Below are 18,810 nucleotides of genomic sequence, written 5' to 3' on the forward strand. Positions count from 1 at the left end.
CACCCATGATCAACCTACCCATGTAATTAAGAAATGTCAGATTACTAATAATGCACCCTAGAAGCTTTCCTGATTAAAACAGAATCTGACTCAAGTAAGAAACAAAGGACAAAGAGAGATGCTCTGAAGAAGCTGACATAAATAAGAGGGTTTTGTCTCCTGGTGCTTTTCAAAGTAATGACAGAATAAATAGAATCTTTCAAATAAGTTGCCTTGTGTTGATAATTTAACAGTAATATACTGACAATCAGTGTGCCATTCCAGGAACAAAATAACCGTGCAAGGAAAATGGAAAAGGGCCCGCTGAAATAAATATTATTTCATCACTCCTCCTTATACAAAAATATAAATGGACTACAGCATTTGCATGTCCTGGAATTCTGCCACTTAAGTTCTTCCTCATTCAGCTTCAACAAAGATAAGGATAGAAGCCCTATACTTATTTGGCTGCTGTAAGATATGTTTTCATGCAATGATTTTCTATTAATGGTTCTACAAGGAAATTTTAAGCAGTCTATAAAGACATTCCAAATACATAAAACAACTCAAGTTTCAAGTTTTTCTGATCATTTTGTTTTGTACAAAAAGACACTTAAGTGTTAAGGAACTGGCATGTACTTGAACCAACCAAAATAAAGATTAGTGATTTATAATTATCACATAAAACATATTTAATTCGAGCAATACATTTTTCAGATTTAGGACTCAGGGCATAGATGTATAGAAAGGTACTAATAAGAAAAGATAAAATACAATTTTTCTGGCCTTTTCAAAATTGTATGAGCTTATCAAAACTATGATTTTTGACATTTATATATATATATATATATATATATATATATATAAAATTGAGCCCAAATGTTTGAAATAATCATTGATATGCTCTTCCTTTTTTTGGTGAGAAATAAAGGCCTTCTTTTGCTATACGCTTGTAATTCTAGGAGGAAAAGTCACTCCAGAGATTGTTGAAAATTTCAATAATCATGCTAAAGCAAAAAATTCAACATGTCATTTCTGGGATACTCCTAAAGTTTGCTTCATATTTTCATAAACCACATAACTGATCCCCACAGCAGGGAGCACCTTCATGAAGTTTGGAGTGATGCCTCTGTAAAGTCCTGGGATTCCTTCTTTAGAAACTATCCGTCGAAAGAGGCCAACCATATTCATCTGTTTGTTTCCTTCTATCATGGCTAGGAAAAAAAAAAGAAGAGAAAAGAAACCAGGGTAATTTAATATTCAAGCATGCTTTGTTATTACTGTCATACATAATTATGATTCCAAATGACATGCGAGAATATAATGAAAGGATAATATTTATTCCAAGGGGCTCAAGAAAGTACCCCTTTATGTAATTCTCCTTGCATGGCACCTGAGAGTAAGGTCCATAATTATAATAACAATGATAACAACAGTTACGTGTTGAGTGATTATCATGTGTTAGATACTGGGCTAGTTACCTTATCCACCAATTCTGCAAGGTAAGTATTATAGTCATTTTATAAATGAGGAATTGGAGGCTTAGAAAGATGGAAAAACTTGGCCTGGTCCACTTAGCTAGTAAGGGGAGAACTGAGAGCCGATAGTCTTTCTGATAGACTTTCTGAAAGTTCACGTACTTTCTCGAGCCCTGCATTGCCACCGCCACACCTCCTCATTAATCACACACTGAAAAGAGAGTAGTTCAATCCTGGGAATTAAGGGGAGCAGGGGGAACACTCTGGGGAACTTGGGAAAATGTAGGGTGCCAGGGCGGTGCAAAAGACCTCAAGAGGCAAGAAAGAGGGTAAGGGGAAGCCTGTGTTGCTGGCACAACAAAGACAGGGGTGGGAACATGCAGGTGCTAGGGGACACTGCTGACCATCTATGTGGTTATTACACAGAGGGCACCCATGGGCAGGAGGCGGAGAAATAAAGTGGGGCCAGATTACTACAGGCTTTGAAAGTCCCACCAAGAACCTCAGAGTTTATTTGGAAGACACTGGAGATCACAAAGGTTATTGCACAGGCATAGAAGGATCAGAACTTGACTTTAAAAACAACAGCCTTGTAGCCCAGGGGAGGACTGAAGTGGAGTTGGCATACAGGAGCAGAGGGATTGTCAGGTGATGCTGCCAATCAGAAAGCCTGGGTTTGAAGTCTAGCTTCACTATTTACCAAACGTATAAACTTAAGGAAGTTACTTAATCTCTCTTTTCCCCAGTTACTCATCTACAAAATGCAGAGGATATTAGTATCAATCCCAAAGATGGCTGTGATGGTTAAATGAGAGAATACATAGTATTTGGTTACTGTGTTGCATTTTTCTCTCCAGCCACATGGTCTTTTGGTGCCTCAAACATTCCCCATTTCCCCTGCCTTAGTGCCTTCACAAATACTTTTCCTTGGGCTAGAATGCTCTTTCTTTTCCACCCATCTGTGCCCAGCTAACTCCCACCTGTCTTTCCAGGAGAAGCTTAAATGATAACATTCTCAGGCTCCCAAGTAAGGTTTGGGATCCTTGTTCTGTGCTTCCTCTAACAAAGCGTGTTAACAAGGCTGTTTACTTGTTGATCCTATGTTTTCTCCACTCAGCAAAGGCAGGGACAACATCTGTCTTGTGGACTGCTCTAACCCTAGAGTCTGGCAGAGTTTCCAGCACCTGACCATGGGGCTCTAGAAGTAGTCATTAAATAATGAGTGATGACTTGGTTGGGGGTGGGGGTCGTTGGTACATGGAAGAGAGCCTGGATATAGAGCTGTAGATACCCAGGGGGCACTATTTAAAGAAATGGCAGTGGGTAAGTGAGACTGGCCAGCAAAAGAGCCAAAAAGAAAAGAAATGCATTGTGGACTCTGAGAAACAAACTGAGGGTTTTAGAAGGGAGGGGGGTAGAGGGATGGGTGAGCCCAGTGATGGGTATTAAGGAGGACATGTATTGCACGGAGCACTGGGTGTTATACGCAAACAATGAATCATGGAACACTACATCAAAAACTAATGTTGTATGGTGACTAACAGAAAACAATTGAAAAAAAAAAAAAAAGAAAAGAAAGTTACAGGCTACATATTTTAAATAGCAATAAAAGCCAGCAAGGCTTAGGAAAAGAGAATACTCAATGAGCTGGCAGAAGAGCCAGGAGGACACAGCGTAATCAAAGCCAAGGGAGGAGCTTCTGGGTGACTCAGCCATCTGACTCTTGATTTCAGCTCAGGTCATGATCTCAGGGTCGTTAAGTTCTAGCCCCACATCAGGCTCCCTGCTCAGTACAGAGTCCACTTGGGTTTCTCTTTCCCTCTGCCTCTCCTCCCACTGCCATATGTTCTCTCTCTCAAGTAAATAAATCAATCTTAAAACAACAACAACAACAAAAAAAAAACCCACCTTGAGCCTGCATGCGTGTTCTCACCAAAGCCAAGGGGTAGCTGGCCAGCTGGCCACAGGTGCTGGATAAAGCACCACACCCCAGCAGCACTACAACTCCGGGGTTTACAGAGTCTTTGGCATAATTATCCAGCCAATGGGACTTCAAGAGCTGCCAGAGAAATAGGAAAGAAGAAAAACAGTGAACAACGAACTCAACAACAGCTCTCACTCAGCATGAACACTTTCTTAGCCACTCTTGTCCTTAGGAGAGACGGACCACATTTCTGCAAGATCAAGGGGTACACTCCCAGGAGGAGCAGTCCCTGGAGGACAGCAGCTCTGCAGGGAGCGGAGAGGTGGGGGTGGGCGGAGCTAGTGGGGATCTAGAACACCTGAGATTTGCACTGGTTGCTCCTTTTCTTCCAAACTAATGTTAAGATCAACAGCACTCCAACCACAGTATCGCAAGAACATTTCTTACAGTGAGTATTAATAAAAACAATATCTTCTACTAATTGCATCAATTTTATACTTTACACATATATTTCATTTTGTTGTTTCCCTGAGGTGGAACTATTCTTTCAATTTTAGAAACAAGGGAAAGGAGTCTCAGTGGCTTTTTTTTTTTTTTTTTTTAGATTTTACATATTTATTTGACAGAGAGAAATAGTGAGAGAGGGAACACAACAAGCAGGGTGAGTGGGAGAGGGAGAAACAGGCCTCCTGCTGAGCAGGAAGCCCGATATGGGGCTTGAGCCCAGGACCCTGGGATCATAACCTGAACTGAAGGCAGATGCTTAACCAACTGAGCCACCCAGGCACCCCTCAGTGGAATATTTTTTAACAAGGGTGCAGAATCAACGGTATTGATCTCCAGGCTGTGCCTTTGCCCCGATTACCTACATCCTTGTATTGCCATTGGAAGGCGATGATTGAAAGTAACTGTATAAAATATACTAATCCACTTTTTAAATATATGATATTTTAAGTATAAGAATCTATGCTAACATGTGGGGGAAATAATTGTTATGCTAGTGCAAGCAAAGTAATATACTACCTAAAGCAATCTACAGATTCAATGCAATCTCTACTCAAATCCTCATGGCAATTTTGTTTTTAAAGATTTTATTTATTTGCTTGACAGAGAGAGGGAACAGAAGTAGGGGGTTGTGGGAGAGGAAGAAGTAGGCCTGCGGCTGAGCAGGGACCCCTTTGTGGGACTCAATCCAGGACTCTGGGATCATGACCTGTGCCCAAGGCAGATGCTTCACTGACTGAGCCACCCAGGTGCCACAACCCCATGACAATTTTTGAAGAAAAAGAGAAAACCACCCTAAAATTCATATGGAATCTCAAGGGACCCCACTGAGCCAAAATAATCTCAGAAAAGAAGATTAACTCAGAGGCCTCATATTCCCTGATTTCAATAGAAACTACAAAGCAGGGTGCCTGGGTGGCTCAGCCGAAAGCCTCTGCCCTAGGCTCAGGTCATAATCTCAGGGTCCTGGGATTGAGCCCTGCATTGGGCTCTCTGCTCAGCAGGGAGCCTGCTTCTCCCTTTCCTTCTGCCTGCTGCTCTGCCTACTTGTGCTCTCTCTGTCAAATAAATAAATAAAATCTTAAAAAAAAAAATAGATACCACAAAGCAACAGTAATCAGACAGTGTAGTATTGCCATAAAGACAGATACACAGATCAATGGAACAAAACAGAGTCCATAAATAAAGTCTTGAAAACATGGCCAAATGATCAATAAGACTATGAACTGGAAAAAGAAGTCTCTGCAGCAAATGTTGTAGGGAAAATTGAATATCTACATGCAAAAGGATAAAATTGGGCCTTTACCTTACACTATGTACAAAAATTAACTCAAAATGGATTAAAGACCTAAACAGAGGACTTAATACTTTAAAATTCCTAGAAGAAAACATAGGACAAAATCTTCCAGGCAATGAATTAGGCAATGAATTCTTGGACATTAAAAGCATAGGCAATAAAATAAAAAACAGATAAAAGAATTCACCAACTTAAAAACTTCTGTGCAGCAAAGGAAACAATCAGCAGGGTGATAAGGCAGTCTATGGAATGGGAGAATGTATTTGTAAACCACATATCTGATAAGGGGTTAATACCCCAAATACATAACGAACTCCGAAAACAACAATTTAAAAAATTAAACATGGGCAAAGGCAACAGATATATGAAAAGAGACTCAACATCACTAATCATCAGGGAAATGCAAATCACAACTATAATGAAATATCACCTTATACCTGTTAGAATGACTAGGATAAAAAAGACAAGAAATAGGGGCTCGTGGGTGGCTCAGTCAGGTAAGCATCTGACTCCTGATTTGGCTCAGGTCATGATCTCAGGGTTATGAGATTGAGTCCTGCATCGGGCTCCATGCTTGATGTGGAACATGCTTAAGATTCTCTTCCTTTTCCTCTGCCCCGACAGCTCATACACGAAGAGAAGAGAAGGGAAGAGAAGAGAAGAGAAGGGAAGGGAAGGGAAGAGAAGAGAAGAGAAGAGAAGGGAAGGGAAGGGAAGGGAAGGGAAGAAAGAAACAAACGAAAGAGCAAGTATTGGTGAGGAATTGGCACAAGAGAAACCTTCATGCGCTGTTGGTGAGAATGTAAACTGGTGCAGCCACTATGGAAAACAGGGCAGAGGTTTCTCAAAAAATTAAAAATAGGACTACCATACAATCCAGAAATTCCACTACTGGGTATTTACCCAAAGAAAATGAAAACACTAATTCATAGCCCTATGTTTACTGCAGCATTATTGACAATAACTAAGATATGGAAGCAACCTAAATGTCCATGGATAGATGAATGGATAAAGAAGATATGGGGTGGGGGCGCCTGGGTGGCTCTGTGGGTTAAGCCGCTGCCTTCGGCTCGGGTCATGGTCTCAGGGTCCTGGGATCGAGTCCCGCATCGGGCTCTCTGCTCAGCGGGGAGCCTGCTTCCCTCTCTCTCTCTCTGCCTGCCTCTCCGACTACTTGTGGTTTCTCTCTGTCAAATAAATAAATAAAATCTTAAAAAAAAAAAGATATGGGGTGTGTGTGTACATGCATATGCATGCACGTGTGCACACACACACACACACACAAAGGAATTTTACTCAGCTGTAAAACTAAGGTATTACCATTTGCAACAATATGAATGGACCTAGAGAGTATGATGAGGGTATTAAGTGAAATAAGTCTGACAAAGAAAGACACATACCATATGATTTCATTTATGTGTGGAATCTAAAAAACAAAACAAATGAACAAACAACCTCCCCCCCCAAAAAAGCAGAAGCAAACTATTAAATACAGAAAACAAATTGATAGTTGTCAGAGGGGAGAAGAAAGGAAGGGAAGGGATGGGCAAAATGAGTGAAGGGGAATGGGAGGTACAGGCTTCCAGTTACAGAATGAGTAAGTCATGGGGATGAAAGGTTCTGCACAAGGGATATAGTTGATGGCACTATACACGTGTCGTATAGTGACAGGTGGAAGCTACATCTGCGGTGAGCACAGCATAACATATCGAGTTGCTGAATCACTATGTGGTACACCTAAAACCAATTTAACACTCTGTCTCAACTATACTTCAACCAAAAATTGGCAAAAAATGTTGCCATTTCTCCGAAAAGGTATATAAATGGACAACAAGCATATGAAAAGATGTTCATTCCCACATATTATAAGAGAAATACAAATCAAAAGCATAATGAGATACTGCCTTCCATCTATCAGGATGGTCACTATTAAAAAAAAAAAAAGATAGTTTCTTCTATCAAGCATTAACAAGGATGTAGAGAAATTAGAATTCTTGTGTACTGTTGGTAGGATGAAATAGGGTACAACTACTATGGAAATCAGATTGAAATCAGTTTGACAGTTCCTCAAAAAGCTTAAAATAAATTTACCATAGGACCCAGCAATTCTATGCCTCAGGATATACCCAAAAAAATTGAAAGCAGAGAATTCACCAGATACTCATATACTCATTGCCAATATTCACTGCAGCATTATTCACCAAAGCCAAAAAAAAAAAAAAAAAAACCAAAAACCAAAAACCAAAAAACTCAAGTATCTACCAACAAATGAACAGATAAGCAAAATGTGGTATATACACCAAATGAAATATTATTCGGCCAACAGGAATGAGGTTCTGACACATGCTACAATATGGACAAACCCTGAAAACATTATGCTAAGTATAATAAGCCAGACAAAAAAAGGACGAATACTATAAGATTCTACTTGTATGAAATAATTAGATTGGATGATTCATAGAGACAGAAAGTAAATTAGTGGTTACCAGGGGCTGGTGGGGGAAGGGAGAGTAGAGAATTATTTCAATACAGTTAATGGAGTTTATGTTTGGAATCACGAAAAAGTATTGGAAATGGGGGCATCTTGGTGGCTCAGTTAACAGTTAAGCCTCAGTCACATCAGGCTCCCTGCTTGAGGAGGAGTCTGCTGCTCCCCCTGCTTGCACTAACCCAACTCTTGCTCTCAAATAAATAAATAAAATACTTAAAAAAAAGTATTGGAAATAGATTACTATCTATTTGGATGTGACAGGACACTGTGAATGTAATTAACATCCTTGAATTGTACCCTTAAAATGGTTAAAATGGCAAATATTATGCTACATACATTTTACCACAATTTTTAAATTAAATTTTAAATTCCAAAGGCCACTTAATTGTACACTTTAAATGAGTGAAATGTATAGTGTGTAAGCTATATTCTAATAAAGCTATTTGCATTCCATGTTCCATCCCTTCCCTCCACTATAGAATTATTTCCACCACAGCATAGTTAGTTCCCTACACTGTGCCTTAGCAGCTGGTTTGTCATCCTCCCCAACCAAAACTTCAGTTTTTATTATTTAATTTTTTTTTTTTAAAAAGATTTTATTATTTATTTGACAGAGAGCAGAGAGGCAGGCAGAGAGAGAGGGGGAAGCGGGCTCTCCGCAGGGCAGAGAGCCTGACGCGGGGCTTGATCCTGGGATCCTGGGATCATGACCTGAGCCAAAAACTTCAGTTTTTTAAAGGCAAAAACTGAGACTATTTGTCAGATTCATAAATTATTAAATGGTTTAAATGGCAGAGTTGATTCAAGATGTACAGTCTAAGTTGTCTTTTCAGTGCCAGGGATGAATCTGTGTCATCCACATCAGTCTTTTGGCTTTATGATGGCAGATTTTAACAAATCAAAGAAAATGTGCCCTCTCCCCTCAAAAAAAAAAACAAAAAAACCCTAGTACCATCTTCTAAGCTGAACAAATATATATTATAATTATATAACAATTAACAATTACATTATATAACGTGAATTTATGCTCTTCCTTAATAAACATAATTAACAGGGAAATCTGATACAGAGGTGACCACAGGCATATGAGTCTTATATTCGAGGTACTTAAAAAAATTGATCAAATAACACACCCGTGAATCTACTTTGAGCGACAAACTATTTCCTGGTATATATGTGCTTCTTTATATAAAGTCGAATTCTAACAATAAGAACTATTTAATTACATTTTCAGATTCAGAAGATTGCTACAGACTTACCTCATACACAGCAAGATCTATACCTGCATAAGGTATGATGCCTAATAAGTTGGGAACATAACCTTTGTAAAAAGCTCCCATGCCTTCGTGTTTCAAAATCTTCTTGGCACAATCGAATATTCCAGAATATTGTCCTGTTTTGCCTACAGCCAGCCTGGTTTTCATAACCTAGTTATAAAAGAATGTAACAAATACTATAATTTATATTAATTCAATCATCATGGAAGTCAAAGGAAGTGATTTTACAGAGAACAAATACCTAGCACGTACTGTCTCTCAAATGACTGCCCAATCTGATGAAGTGTTATCCCTCACATAGAATGTCTACTGAATTTGGGGCTAACACCAGAGCCAAGAAGATCTGTTTATTGTAAAGAGAGGATCTGAATGAGGGCACAGAAAATAGCAAATAATTCATAGATGTCTTAAAATTGACTGGTGATCAATTAGATATGGAGGGTGAAGGAAATGGCAGCTTATAGGATGACCCCAATGTTTCTAGCTTGGAACACAGGAGCGGAGCAGCAGGGAGGCAGGACGGTGATGCTATTAACTGAGATGGAGGACGTAAGAGGATGTATTCGGTTAGGATATTTTTTGAGGAGTGTGGCTCATCATAGAAATAACCATATTAAGATGCTTGTAAGGAAAGTCATGTTAATAGGCATATCACAAAGGTAAGGATTAAGAGTATGTTTTGCTTAGATTTTATTATTTGTTGAAAAACCCTTTGTCCTATCAATAAAGATAGCCATTTCTATAATACTGTTTTTCTCTAAAGCAAGAGTTGGCAAACTTTTCCTACCAAGGTGACATAGTAAATATTTTAATCTTTGCAGGTCTAAAACTTCAGGTCTGTTGCATATTTTTTAAAATCTTTTTAACCAACTTTTTAAAATGTATAAAGCCATTCTTAGCTCCAGGGCTGTACAAAGTACTCTCCACGTACATGGTTTGCCAATCCCATGCTCTAATGGTAGGATGTCTAGTGAGGATTACCATCACCTAATCAAATCTACTCTTAAATTTATAGCACAGAAACTCTTTGGACAGGGATGGGTGTTACAATTCTTATCAACATTGTGGCAGCTGGTGTCCCCTCCCATGCTCTCAAAGAGTGGTGTGTGACTAACAGAAACAGAAGAAATGACAAGATTGCAGCTTCCATCTTGGGTGCTGGCTAACAATTCTCTCTCCCTCTCATATCACCAGCTTGGGGAAAGCAGCTATTGTGTTGTACGGGTACTGAAACAGCCAGAGGAGACGGCTCCTGAGATAAGAACCTGACATCTGCAGCTGTAATAGCCAGGGAGGCCCAGCAACAAACATGGGAGCAAGCTTGGAAGCAGACCCGTCCCCAGTTGAACTTTGCCTTGATTGCAGCTCTGACCTACACCTTGACTCTAGGCCTAGAAAACCCCTGATCCAAGGGTACCCCATGACCCATAGAAACCGTGAGATAATAAAGGCCTGTTAAACTGTTAATCTGGGGATGACCTGTTACCCAGCGATAGATCATGAACTGAACACCACCAACACAGTCAGGCTGCACAATGGTACTTACCTCCATGGGGTAAATAATAGTCTGTGCGGTTGCTCCGGCCAGAGAACCAGAGATAAATCTCTCAAAGGTTCCTACTTTTTGTCCTTCCTCAGTAAGCAATTTCTTGTACTGTATAAATACATTTAAAAATGAACTTTTGGGATTTCATCAAAATCAAAAGCTTTTGCACAGCAAAGGAAACAGTTAACAAAACCAAAAGACAACTGACAGAATGGGAGAAGATATTTGCAAACGACATATCAGATAAAGGACTAGTGTCCAAAATCTATAAAGAACTTAACAAACTCAACACCCAAAGAACAAATAATCCAATCAAGAAATGGGCAGAGGACATGAACAGACGTTTCTGCAAAGAAGACATCCAGATGGCCAACAGACACATGAAAAAGTGCTCCATATCACTCGGCATCAGGGAAATACAGATCAAAACCACAATGAGATATCACCTCACACCAGTCAGAATGGCTAAAATCAACAAGTCAAGAAATGACAGATGCTGGCGAGGATGTGGAGAAAGGGGAACCCTCCTACACTGTTGGTGGGAATGCAAGCTGGTGCAACCACTCTGGAAAACGGCATGGAGCTTCCTCAAAATGTTGAAAATAGAACTGCCCTATGACCCAGCAATTGCACTACTGGGTATTTACCCTAAAGATACAAACGTAGTGATCCAAAGGGGCACATGCACCCGAATGTTTATAGCAGCCATGTCCACAATAGCCAAACTATGGAAAGAACCTAGATGTCCATCAACAGATGAATGGATCAAGAAGATGTGGTATATATACACAATGGAATACTATGCAGCCATCAAAAGAAACGAAATCTTGCCATTTGCGACAACATGGATGGAACTAGAGCGTATCATGCTTAGCGAAATAAGTCAAGCGGAGAAAGACAACTATCATATGATCTCCCTGATATGAGGGAGTGGTGATGCAACATAGGGGCTTAAGTGGGTAGGAGAAGAATCCATGAAACAAGATGGGATAGGGAGGGAGACAAACCATAAGTGACTCTTAATCTCACGAAACAAACTGTGGGTTGCGGGGGGGAGGGGGGTTGGGAGAAGGGGGGTAGGCTTATGGACATTGGGGAGGGTATGTGCTTTTGGGTAAATTGGAAGGGGAGATGAACCATGAGAGACTATGGACTCTGAAAAACAATCTGAGGGGTTTGAAGTGGCGGGGGGGTGGGAGGTTGGGGTACCAGGTGGTGGGTATTATAGAGGGCACGGCTTGCATGGAGCACTGGGTGTGGTGAAAAAATAATGAATACTGTTTTTCTGAAAATAAATAAATTGGAAAAAAAAAAAAAGAGACAAAAAAGTCATCTAAATTGAAAAAAAAAAAATGTCCATTAAAACCTGCTATAGACTGAGTCATGTCTCTCCCTCCCAACAAATTTTTTTTTTTTTTTAAAGATTATTTATTTATTTATTTGACAGAGAGATCACAAGTAGGCAGAGAGGCAGGCAGAGAGAGAGGAGGAAGCAGGCTCCCTGCTGAGCAGAGAGCCCGATGCGGGACTCGATCCCAGGACCCTGAGATCATGACCTGAGCCGAAGGCAGCGGCCCAACCCACTGAGCCACCCAGGTGCCCCCCAACAAATTCTTAAGTTGAAGCTATAACCCCCCACTGTGATAATATTTGGAGAAGAGGGCCTCTAGGAGATAACCAGGGTTAGAGGAGGTTATGAGGGTGGGCCTGTGAAAGGATTAGTGTCCTTAAAAGAGACACCAGAAAGTTTTCTCTTCCCCACTCCCTTCCCTTGTTTCTCTTTCTGTACACATGTGTACTAAAGAAAGGCATATGAGCACACAGCAAGAGGGTAGCCATGTGCAAGTGCAGCAGAGAGCCCTCACCAGAAACCAAGCTGGTCACCCATTGGTCTTGGATCCCCCAGCTCCAGAACTGTGAGAAATTAATTTCTCTTGTTTAAACCACCAGTACAGTATTTTGTTATGGCAGCCCAAGCTACATAAATACCAAAACACAAGTCAACGCCTAGTAATCAGTTGACAATACAACAATGTTCTTCCAAATGTATACACTGCATTAACAATACCTAGCAGAAAAGAAAGCTCAGATGCTAAGACATTCAGTTTACCGGACAGTGGTTTTTCAACTTAGATTTCCACAGAACACAGATGTTCCACAGATGGGACCCAGTCACTCCTTTGCTAAAACACAATAATAGCATTCTTTCCCAGAAAATAGAGGGTTGATAAAGTATTCACAATTTTTGGATGTTTTCCTCATAATTTTTCTTTTCTTTAAGATTTTATTTATTTATTTTTATTTGACAGAGATCAAGAGAGAAAGAGAGAGAGCAGAAGCAAGCGGAGCAGCAGGCAGAGAGAGAAGCAAGCTCCCCGCTGAGCAAGAAGCCTGACATGGGACTTGATCCCAAGACCCTGAGATCATGACCTGAGCCAAAGGCAGATGCTTAACTGACTCAACCACTCAGGTGGCCCTAGTTTTTCTTTTTTTAAGATGAGTTTATTCTCACCAGTATAAATAAAATAAGTGACAAACATTAACAGAAAGACATTTCTGTAGGTAACACTTAAAATAACACATAATTACACATCCACATCAACCCCAGAGCCCACGTGGACCAGCAGTACTAAAGCAACCAACATAGCCAATCGGGCCGAGGGGAAAATGGGACCCCAATGCTGGCAACATATCAACAGACAAGGATGTTAGTAGCATGGGCTGTGGAGTCAGGGAGACCTGGGCTGGAACCCCAGAAACACGTGGCCCTGAGCAAGTTCACGTATGTGTTTCCTCATCTGTGGTAACATCTGTTCTTGCAAGATTGCTGAAAGGATTAAATAAGATAATGCATATAATACAGCATAGTGCTGAGCACATGATGAATATTCAGTGAACGCTATTAATATTACCATTCTCTCCTACAACTTGGAAAGAAAGGCTCTGCCCAAACACAGATTGGTCATAAACCAGGCAAACCAGACTGCTTGTTTTAGAAGGTGAGGTGAGTCTACAGAGGTAATTAACCACTGGCCCAGGAGGGAGAAGTGGATAAATCAACAGAGAGAAGCAGGAGGTTAACAGGGCTCCCAAAACCACCCTGAAATCCCTGTGTCTCTTCTTTTCTTTTCCATTTGTTACAACACCTATTTCAATATTTCCTTTCTCTTCCAGCTTCCAACACCATTTCCTCCTCATTGTCAGGAATTCTTGGCAACTCAAGGAAGAACAGAAGCCACTAAGTAAGGATGTTCCTGCCCACCCTCCACAGAATTATCCACAGCCACATGCGTCTTCTCTCTTCCCAAGTGACAGAAGAAGAGTCCCCCATGCCACCAATGCCAATCCTTCCCAAGGCCTCTGGATGGTACCATGTTTCCCCAGCACACATACCTCCTGTGAACACCTACTGCATTCACCAGCCTCTCCCTTCTATGCTTTCCACTTCCTTGTGCTGACGTGCTTCCTTCAGTAACGAGAGCACATTAAAATAAAACCTATCAAAACTCCCCTCTGCCCACCATCATTCTTATCTATCACTCTCCATCATTTTTTCTCCTTCCTTTTACTCAAGTCAAATTCCCCCCAAATGTGTCTATACTGTATAATTTTTGTCAGCCCCTGGTTTATTTTCACCCATGTCAGAATGGTTTCTCATCTCTTCACTTCCCTGGAGCCTTTTTTCCAAGTTCTCCTATCTCTGGATTGATGAATCCTAAAAGATACTCTTCTTATTGTATGTACTGCCCTGTAGCATGTGGAAACTACACAAAACCTTCACAAAATCCTTTTTTCACCCTCTCACTTCTAGGCCATCAGTCTCTGCATTTCTTCCATCCCTCTGGCTATTCCTTCTCGGTTTCCTCTACAAGGGGCTCCTTCTTCTTCCCCTGGAAATATTCCCAGAGTTCTCCCATTCTGTAAGTCTTCCTCAGTGATCCATTCCAATGGCTTCAACTCAAAACCCACCTCTCCGTCAGAGAGCAAAAGTCCTACCGGACGGCTACCTGTTCAATGTTGTAGAGAGGTCTCAAACTCAGCATGTCATGGTACCCCAAATCTATTCCTCTTATTATATTCTCCATGTACATCGTTGCCCAAATTAGGACCCAGAGCATCATCCTTGATTCCTCCTTCTTTCTCACTTCCATATCCACTCAGTCAGTGAGTCCTGTTGATTCTATTTCCAAAATATTTCTCAGTTCATTTCCTTCATCTCCAGTTTCTCTAGCCGCCACCTTATCTTGGTGCTCATCATTTCTGACCTGGATGATTGAAATATTTCCTTAGTCTTCCTACCTCCAGTCTGGCCTTGCACTCCTCTAGTACATTCTCCATTTTTTCCAGGTTGATCTTTCTTAAATGTAAATATTCTCATTTCACTTGTCTACAGAAGATGCTTCAAGAGCCCCCTCACTCTCTTCAGGATAAAATCAAGACTCCCATTACAATTGGCTTCTGCCTACCTGTCCAGCCTGCTTTCATCATTCTCTTCCCAGGAATACACTCCACTACACCAGAACCAAATGAACCACCTTCAGTTTCCTTAGTGAACAGCGCTCCCCTGTGCCTGCATTTCTGTCCACACTCAGCTGCTTCTGCTTGAACTATGCACCTTTCCCTTCACCTTAGTGGACCTGAGATTCAGGCTGGCTTGGGCTCAAACTCTAGCTTGGGCACCTCAGTGTTTTCACTCATTCAGTAAGGACTCGCTAGCACTGGGCCAAGTGCTGGGAATACAAACCTGAAAACAAATACTGCCTAAGGAAGGTCACAGTATTGTTAAGGAGAGAGAGAAGTACTGAGTTCATCAGAATTTAGTGTGAAAGTGCTACAACAGAGGGAGACAAAAGGAACTGTGCCAATACAGATGGTTTCCTGGAGTAAATTTCTTGAGTCAAGTCCTGTAGGATGTTCACCACTATCTGACATTCATTCAACAAACACATACTGAGCACTTACCACATGCCAGGCTCCAAGTGCTGGAGGCCATGAAGAAGAAGCCAAGCCCCTGCCTTCAAGGAATTTTCACTTTAAATTCAATTAAACTTTCTAGCAATGTTAATTTATATAAAGGACTTCAACTTAAAAGTTTCCTGTCCAGATGTTAGACTGGGACGCTTTCATAAAACTTAGATTAGCATGCAGCTTCTACTTTGAATTCAAAATGAATAAGCAAAAATGCTCTATTTCCTAAAAGAGCTACTATAAAATGAATACATAAGTCTTTTAAAAAAATAGGAAATGAAGAATTCTAAAGTTTGGTCATAAAGAATCTGAGTTCATGTAGTTCTAATGTCCTGGAAGAGAAATTCCTCTTGTAGTATACGCAGAAAATTATTATATAGTAAAACAAGAATCCAAAAAGCACTATATGTTCATTGCTACTGAATCAGTTTACTAACTCCTCTTTGTTAATAAATTCCACAGGTGACAACAATTACCTGTTCATATGCCCAGAACTTAATAGCTGTCTCAGGAGCAATTTTAATGACATTTGTACCATTTCCTCTCCAAAGGGAGCGGATACCTCCTTCTTTCACCATCTGTCGAAAGCCATCATATATGTTCATTTTGCCTGATTTTGAACCGTGGACCTAAAAATAAAAGTAAAAGGATATAAAACAGTGGTGGTATGTTACTATTACCATTTCTTAAGTAACCATGCGAACCATCCTCTTTATTTCAATAATATTACTGCAAGAAGATGCGTTTAAAAATAAAATATAGAAAGTTCAGGTAATGTATAATGATAGGAAGAATTACTACCACCATTTTAGAGGCCTGACTCAATCTAAAACTAAGAAAAATCAGTATCCTCAGCGTGGGAAAGCAGAGAGGACATGATCTAAATTAAAATTATTATGAACAACATTCATATAAGACAACATGAACTGAATTATGAATTAGGCTATGGAACACTCCTTGGAATGCAAACAAGTTCATTTTAAGAAAACTTTCAAAAATATACTGCAAGTGATACACTATTTCTTCCCCAGAGAAGTAATACCAATATGAAATATAAATGTGTCAAAAAACAATTTTGTATTATGTGTGTCAGAGCCACAGACACTGGAATTTACATAGCCTGGCACCCAAAATAAAAATTATACCTTTTATGGCCCTCTCTAGGCAATAACTTCATGGCAACATGAACGCCTCACCCCGTGAGTACTTGGTTCAGACTACAGATGTAATCGCTGTTTATATACACTAGACCTTCTAATTCCTTCCATGGAAAAACAGCTAAATCCAAAAAGCCAAAAACAAGTAAAGAAATCAGCTCTCTGCTGGCACACACAAAATGAGTGGCTACTATTAAAAAATGGAAAAACAAGATGTGCTGAAGACTAAAGGTCAGCCACGAGGGCAGTGTGTGTTTGGTCCACAATAAAGACTGTGGACATCAAAGACTTGAATGAACTTTCTCAGTCAGTTTGCAACACTGTGTGTATCGTCACACCTCAAAGCCAGGAAAGTAACACATTGTGACTCTACAGGGAGAAGACAACAAAAGCTCTGCATTTGGCACTTCCTGGGACTTGTCCTGCTATGATGCTTTCTTTGGCTGGTTTTAATCTGTATCTTTGCCCTGTAATAAACCACAACCAGGAGTATTAAAGCTTCTAGTATGTTCTGTGAGCCCTATTGACTTACTGAACCTGAAGGTCGTTTTGGAAAACTCCACCCACTTACCCCACAGAACTTGCAAGAAATAAAGTCCAGTTTTATTTTAAAGAAACTTCACAATAAAATATGACAAAGGCAAAGAGGAAGGCTTATTCAAGCTCTTTCAAAGTCAATTTGCTATCATTCCCAAAGAAAAATACAAGCACCAATTCCTTCTCCTTTCTCTTTAAAGCACTATTTTTACCCCTAATTGTATTTTGAGATCTAGGTACATTCTGAATGGATGCTAGCTTAAAATACTGTAAAATAAATCCTTAGACTTACGTATAAAAAAGATACATAAATTTATGTATAAAAAAGATACATAAATCTAAGGACAGACATAAAAAGCGTTGACCATAGGTATGACAACACAACTTCTAAAACTCTTTTTTAAGCAACTATATATTCCAGTAGGGAGTTCCAGTATATATGGCATTCTCACATACTTTACATCACTTAATTCTTACAACCAGCCTTGTTAGATATTCTTCATCCCATTGCAGGGTGAAGGAAAATGAGACCTCAGGTGTTTCGTGCAGCATGTGAACCACATACTCTGGAGTCAAACATACTCTATTCCTCATTTAATTTGTTGAAAAGGAAAAGTTATTTACTTCTCTGAGCCTCAGGTTCTCCACAGATAGTGTGAGGATAAAATACCCACCTCACGGGCTTGCTCTGAGGATTAAATGGGTTACCATCATGAGCACCAAGGAAGTGTCAATTCCTTTCCTTTCTGTCTTTCTTTCCACTCTGACCAGCCAGGACCACATTGCTAATAAATAGTAAAGTCGGTCTATAAATCCAGGTCTTTTCTGCTAACCTCATCTTGAGAATAATCATAAAAATGATATCCCTGCTCCAAGATTCTCAACTTTGGAAATATCTCACTTTTGAGAAAGTACATAAAACAGAAGGAAAATATTATTATTTCCTACAATAATGGCTGGGAACTTTTTCCCTCATTAACCATTTTGACAAGTGAATGCCAGAGATTAAAAGTCCCTCACACACCTGGACCCACAATTTAAAGTTTGGTGAAATACTCATAGGGACTGAATTCCAGGTTAATAACAACAGAAACTTCATACCCATTTTTTAAAGGTATGAGAAAAGATTATGGAGAAATTTTAAAACTTCCTTCTCCAAGCAGCCCACTTCTCACCGTTTTAGAGTATGTAGGAGACACCGAGACCCAAGATCATAAGGTTCACCTGCATCATGACTTTCAGACGGTCCAAAGGGGCAGTGCTCGTTCGAGAAACGGCACCTGCGATACCCCCTGCCAACAGCTGCCTCCACCACTGTCCAGACTTCTTCTCATCTTCCGTGAATTCGTCCGGAATAGTTAAACTATCTCCTATGTCAATACCCTGTTAAGATGGAAAAAAGATCCCCACGGTCCCTCCATTAAAAAAGCGATCACTCCAGGTTTCTCGTAGAGAACAATCATGAGTTATTTTACAGAGATAATCACCTTCATTCCTTAGAAAGTATGAAGCATATTGACCTGAGCATACAGATGACTTTAAATAGCCTGGTCACACAAAATGAAGCACAGTATCAGTTCACAAGAAATTAAAGTTAATGGTAATTAAACATTTACCAAACCAACAATGATAGCTTTCTTTCTTAGTAGATT

General features: G+C 40.1%; 1 protein-coding gene across 1 annotated transcript in view; it reads right to left on the reverse strand.

Annotated features, from left to right (window-relative positions):
- Positions 1-824: 824 nt before the first annotated feature.
- The window catches only part of LOC122900265 (calcium-binding mitochondrial carrier protein SCaMC-1), a 49,602-nt gene continuing 31,616 nt past the window's right edge, over positions 825-18,810 (reverse strand). The window contains exons 5-10 of the mRNA XM_044238800.1: positions 18,383-18,541; positions 15,941-16,093; positions 10,497-10,604; positions 8,933-9,100; positions 3,366-3,516; positions 825-1,193 (exon numbers count right to left, since the gene is read on the reverse strand). Of these exons, the coding sequence (XP_044094735.1) occupies positions 1,009-1,193; positions 3,366-3,516; positions 8,933-9,100; positions 10,497-10,604; positions 15,941-16,093; positions 18,383-18,541 (924 nt within the window). The 3' untranslated portion in view covers positions 825-1,008. The remainder of the gene's footprint in view (positions 1,194-3,365; positions 3,517-8,932; positions 9,101-10,496; positions 10,605-15,940; positions 16,094-18,382; positions 18,542-18,810) is intronic.

Source organism: Neovison vison, chromosome 2 (genome assembly GCF_020171115.1).
Source record: "Neovison vison isolate M4711 chromosome 2, ASM_NN_V1, whole genome shotgun sequence".
Taxonomy (NCBI): Eukaryota; Metazoa; Chordata; class Mammalia; order Carnivora; family Mustelidae; genus Neogale; species Neogale vison.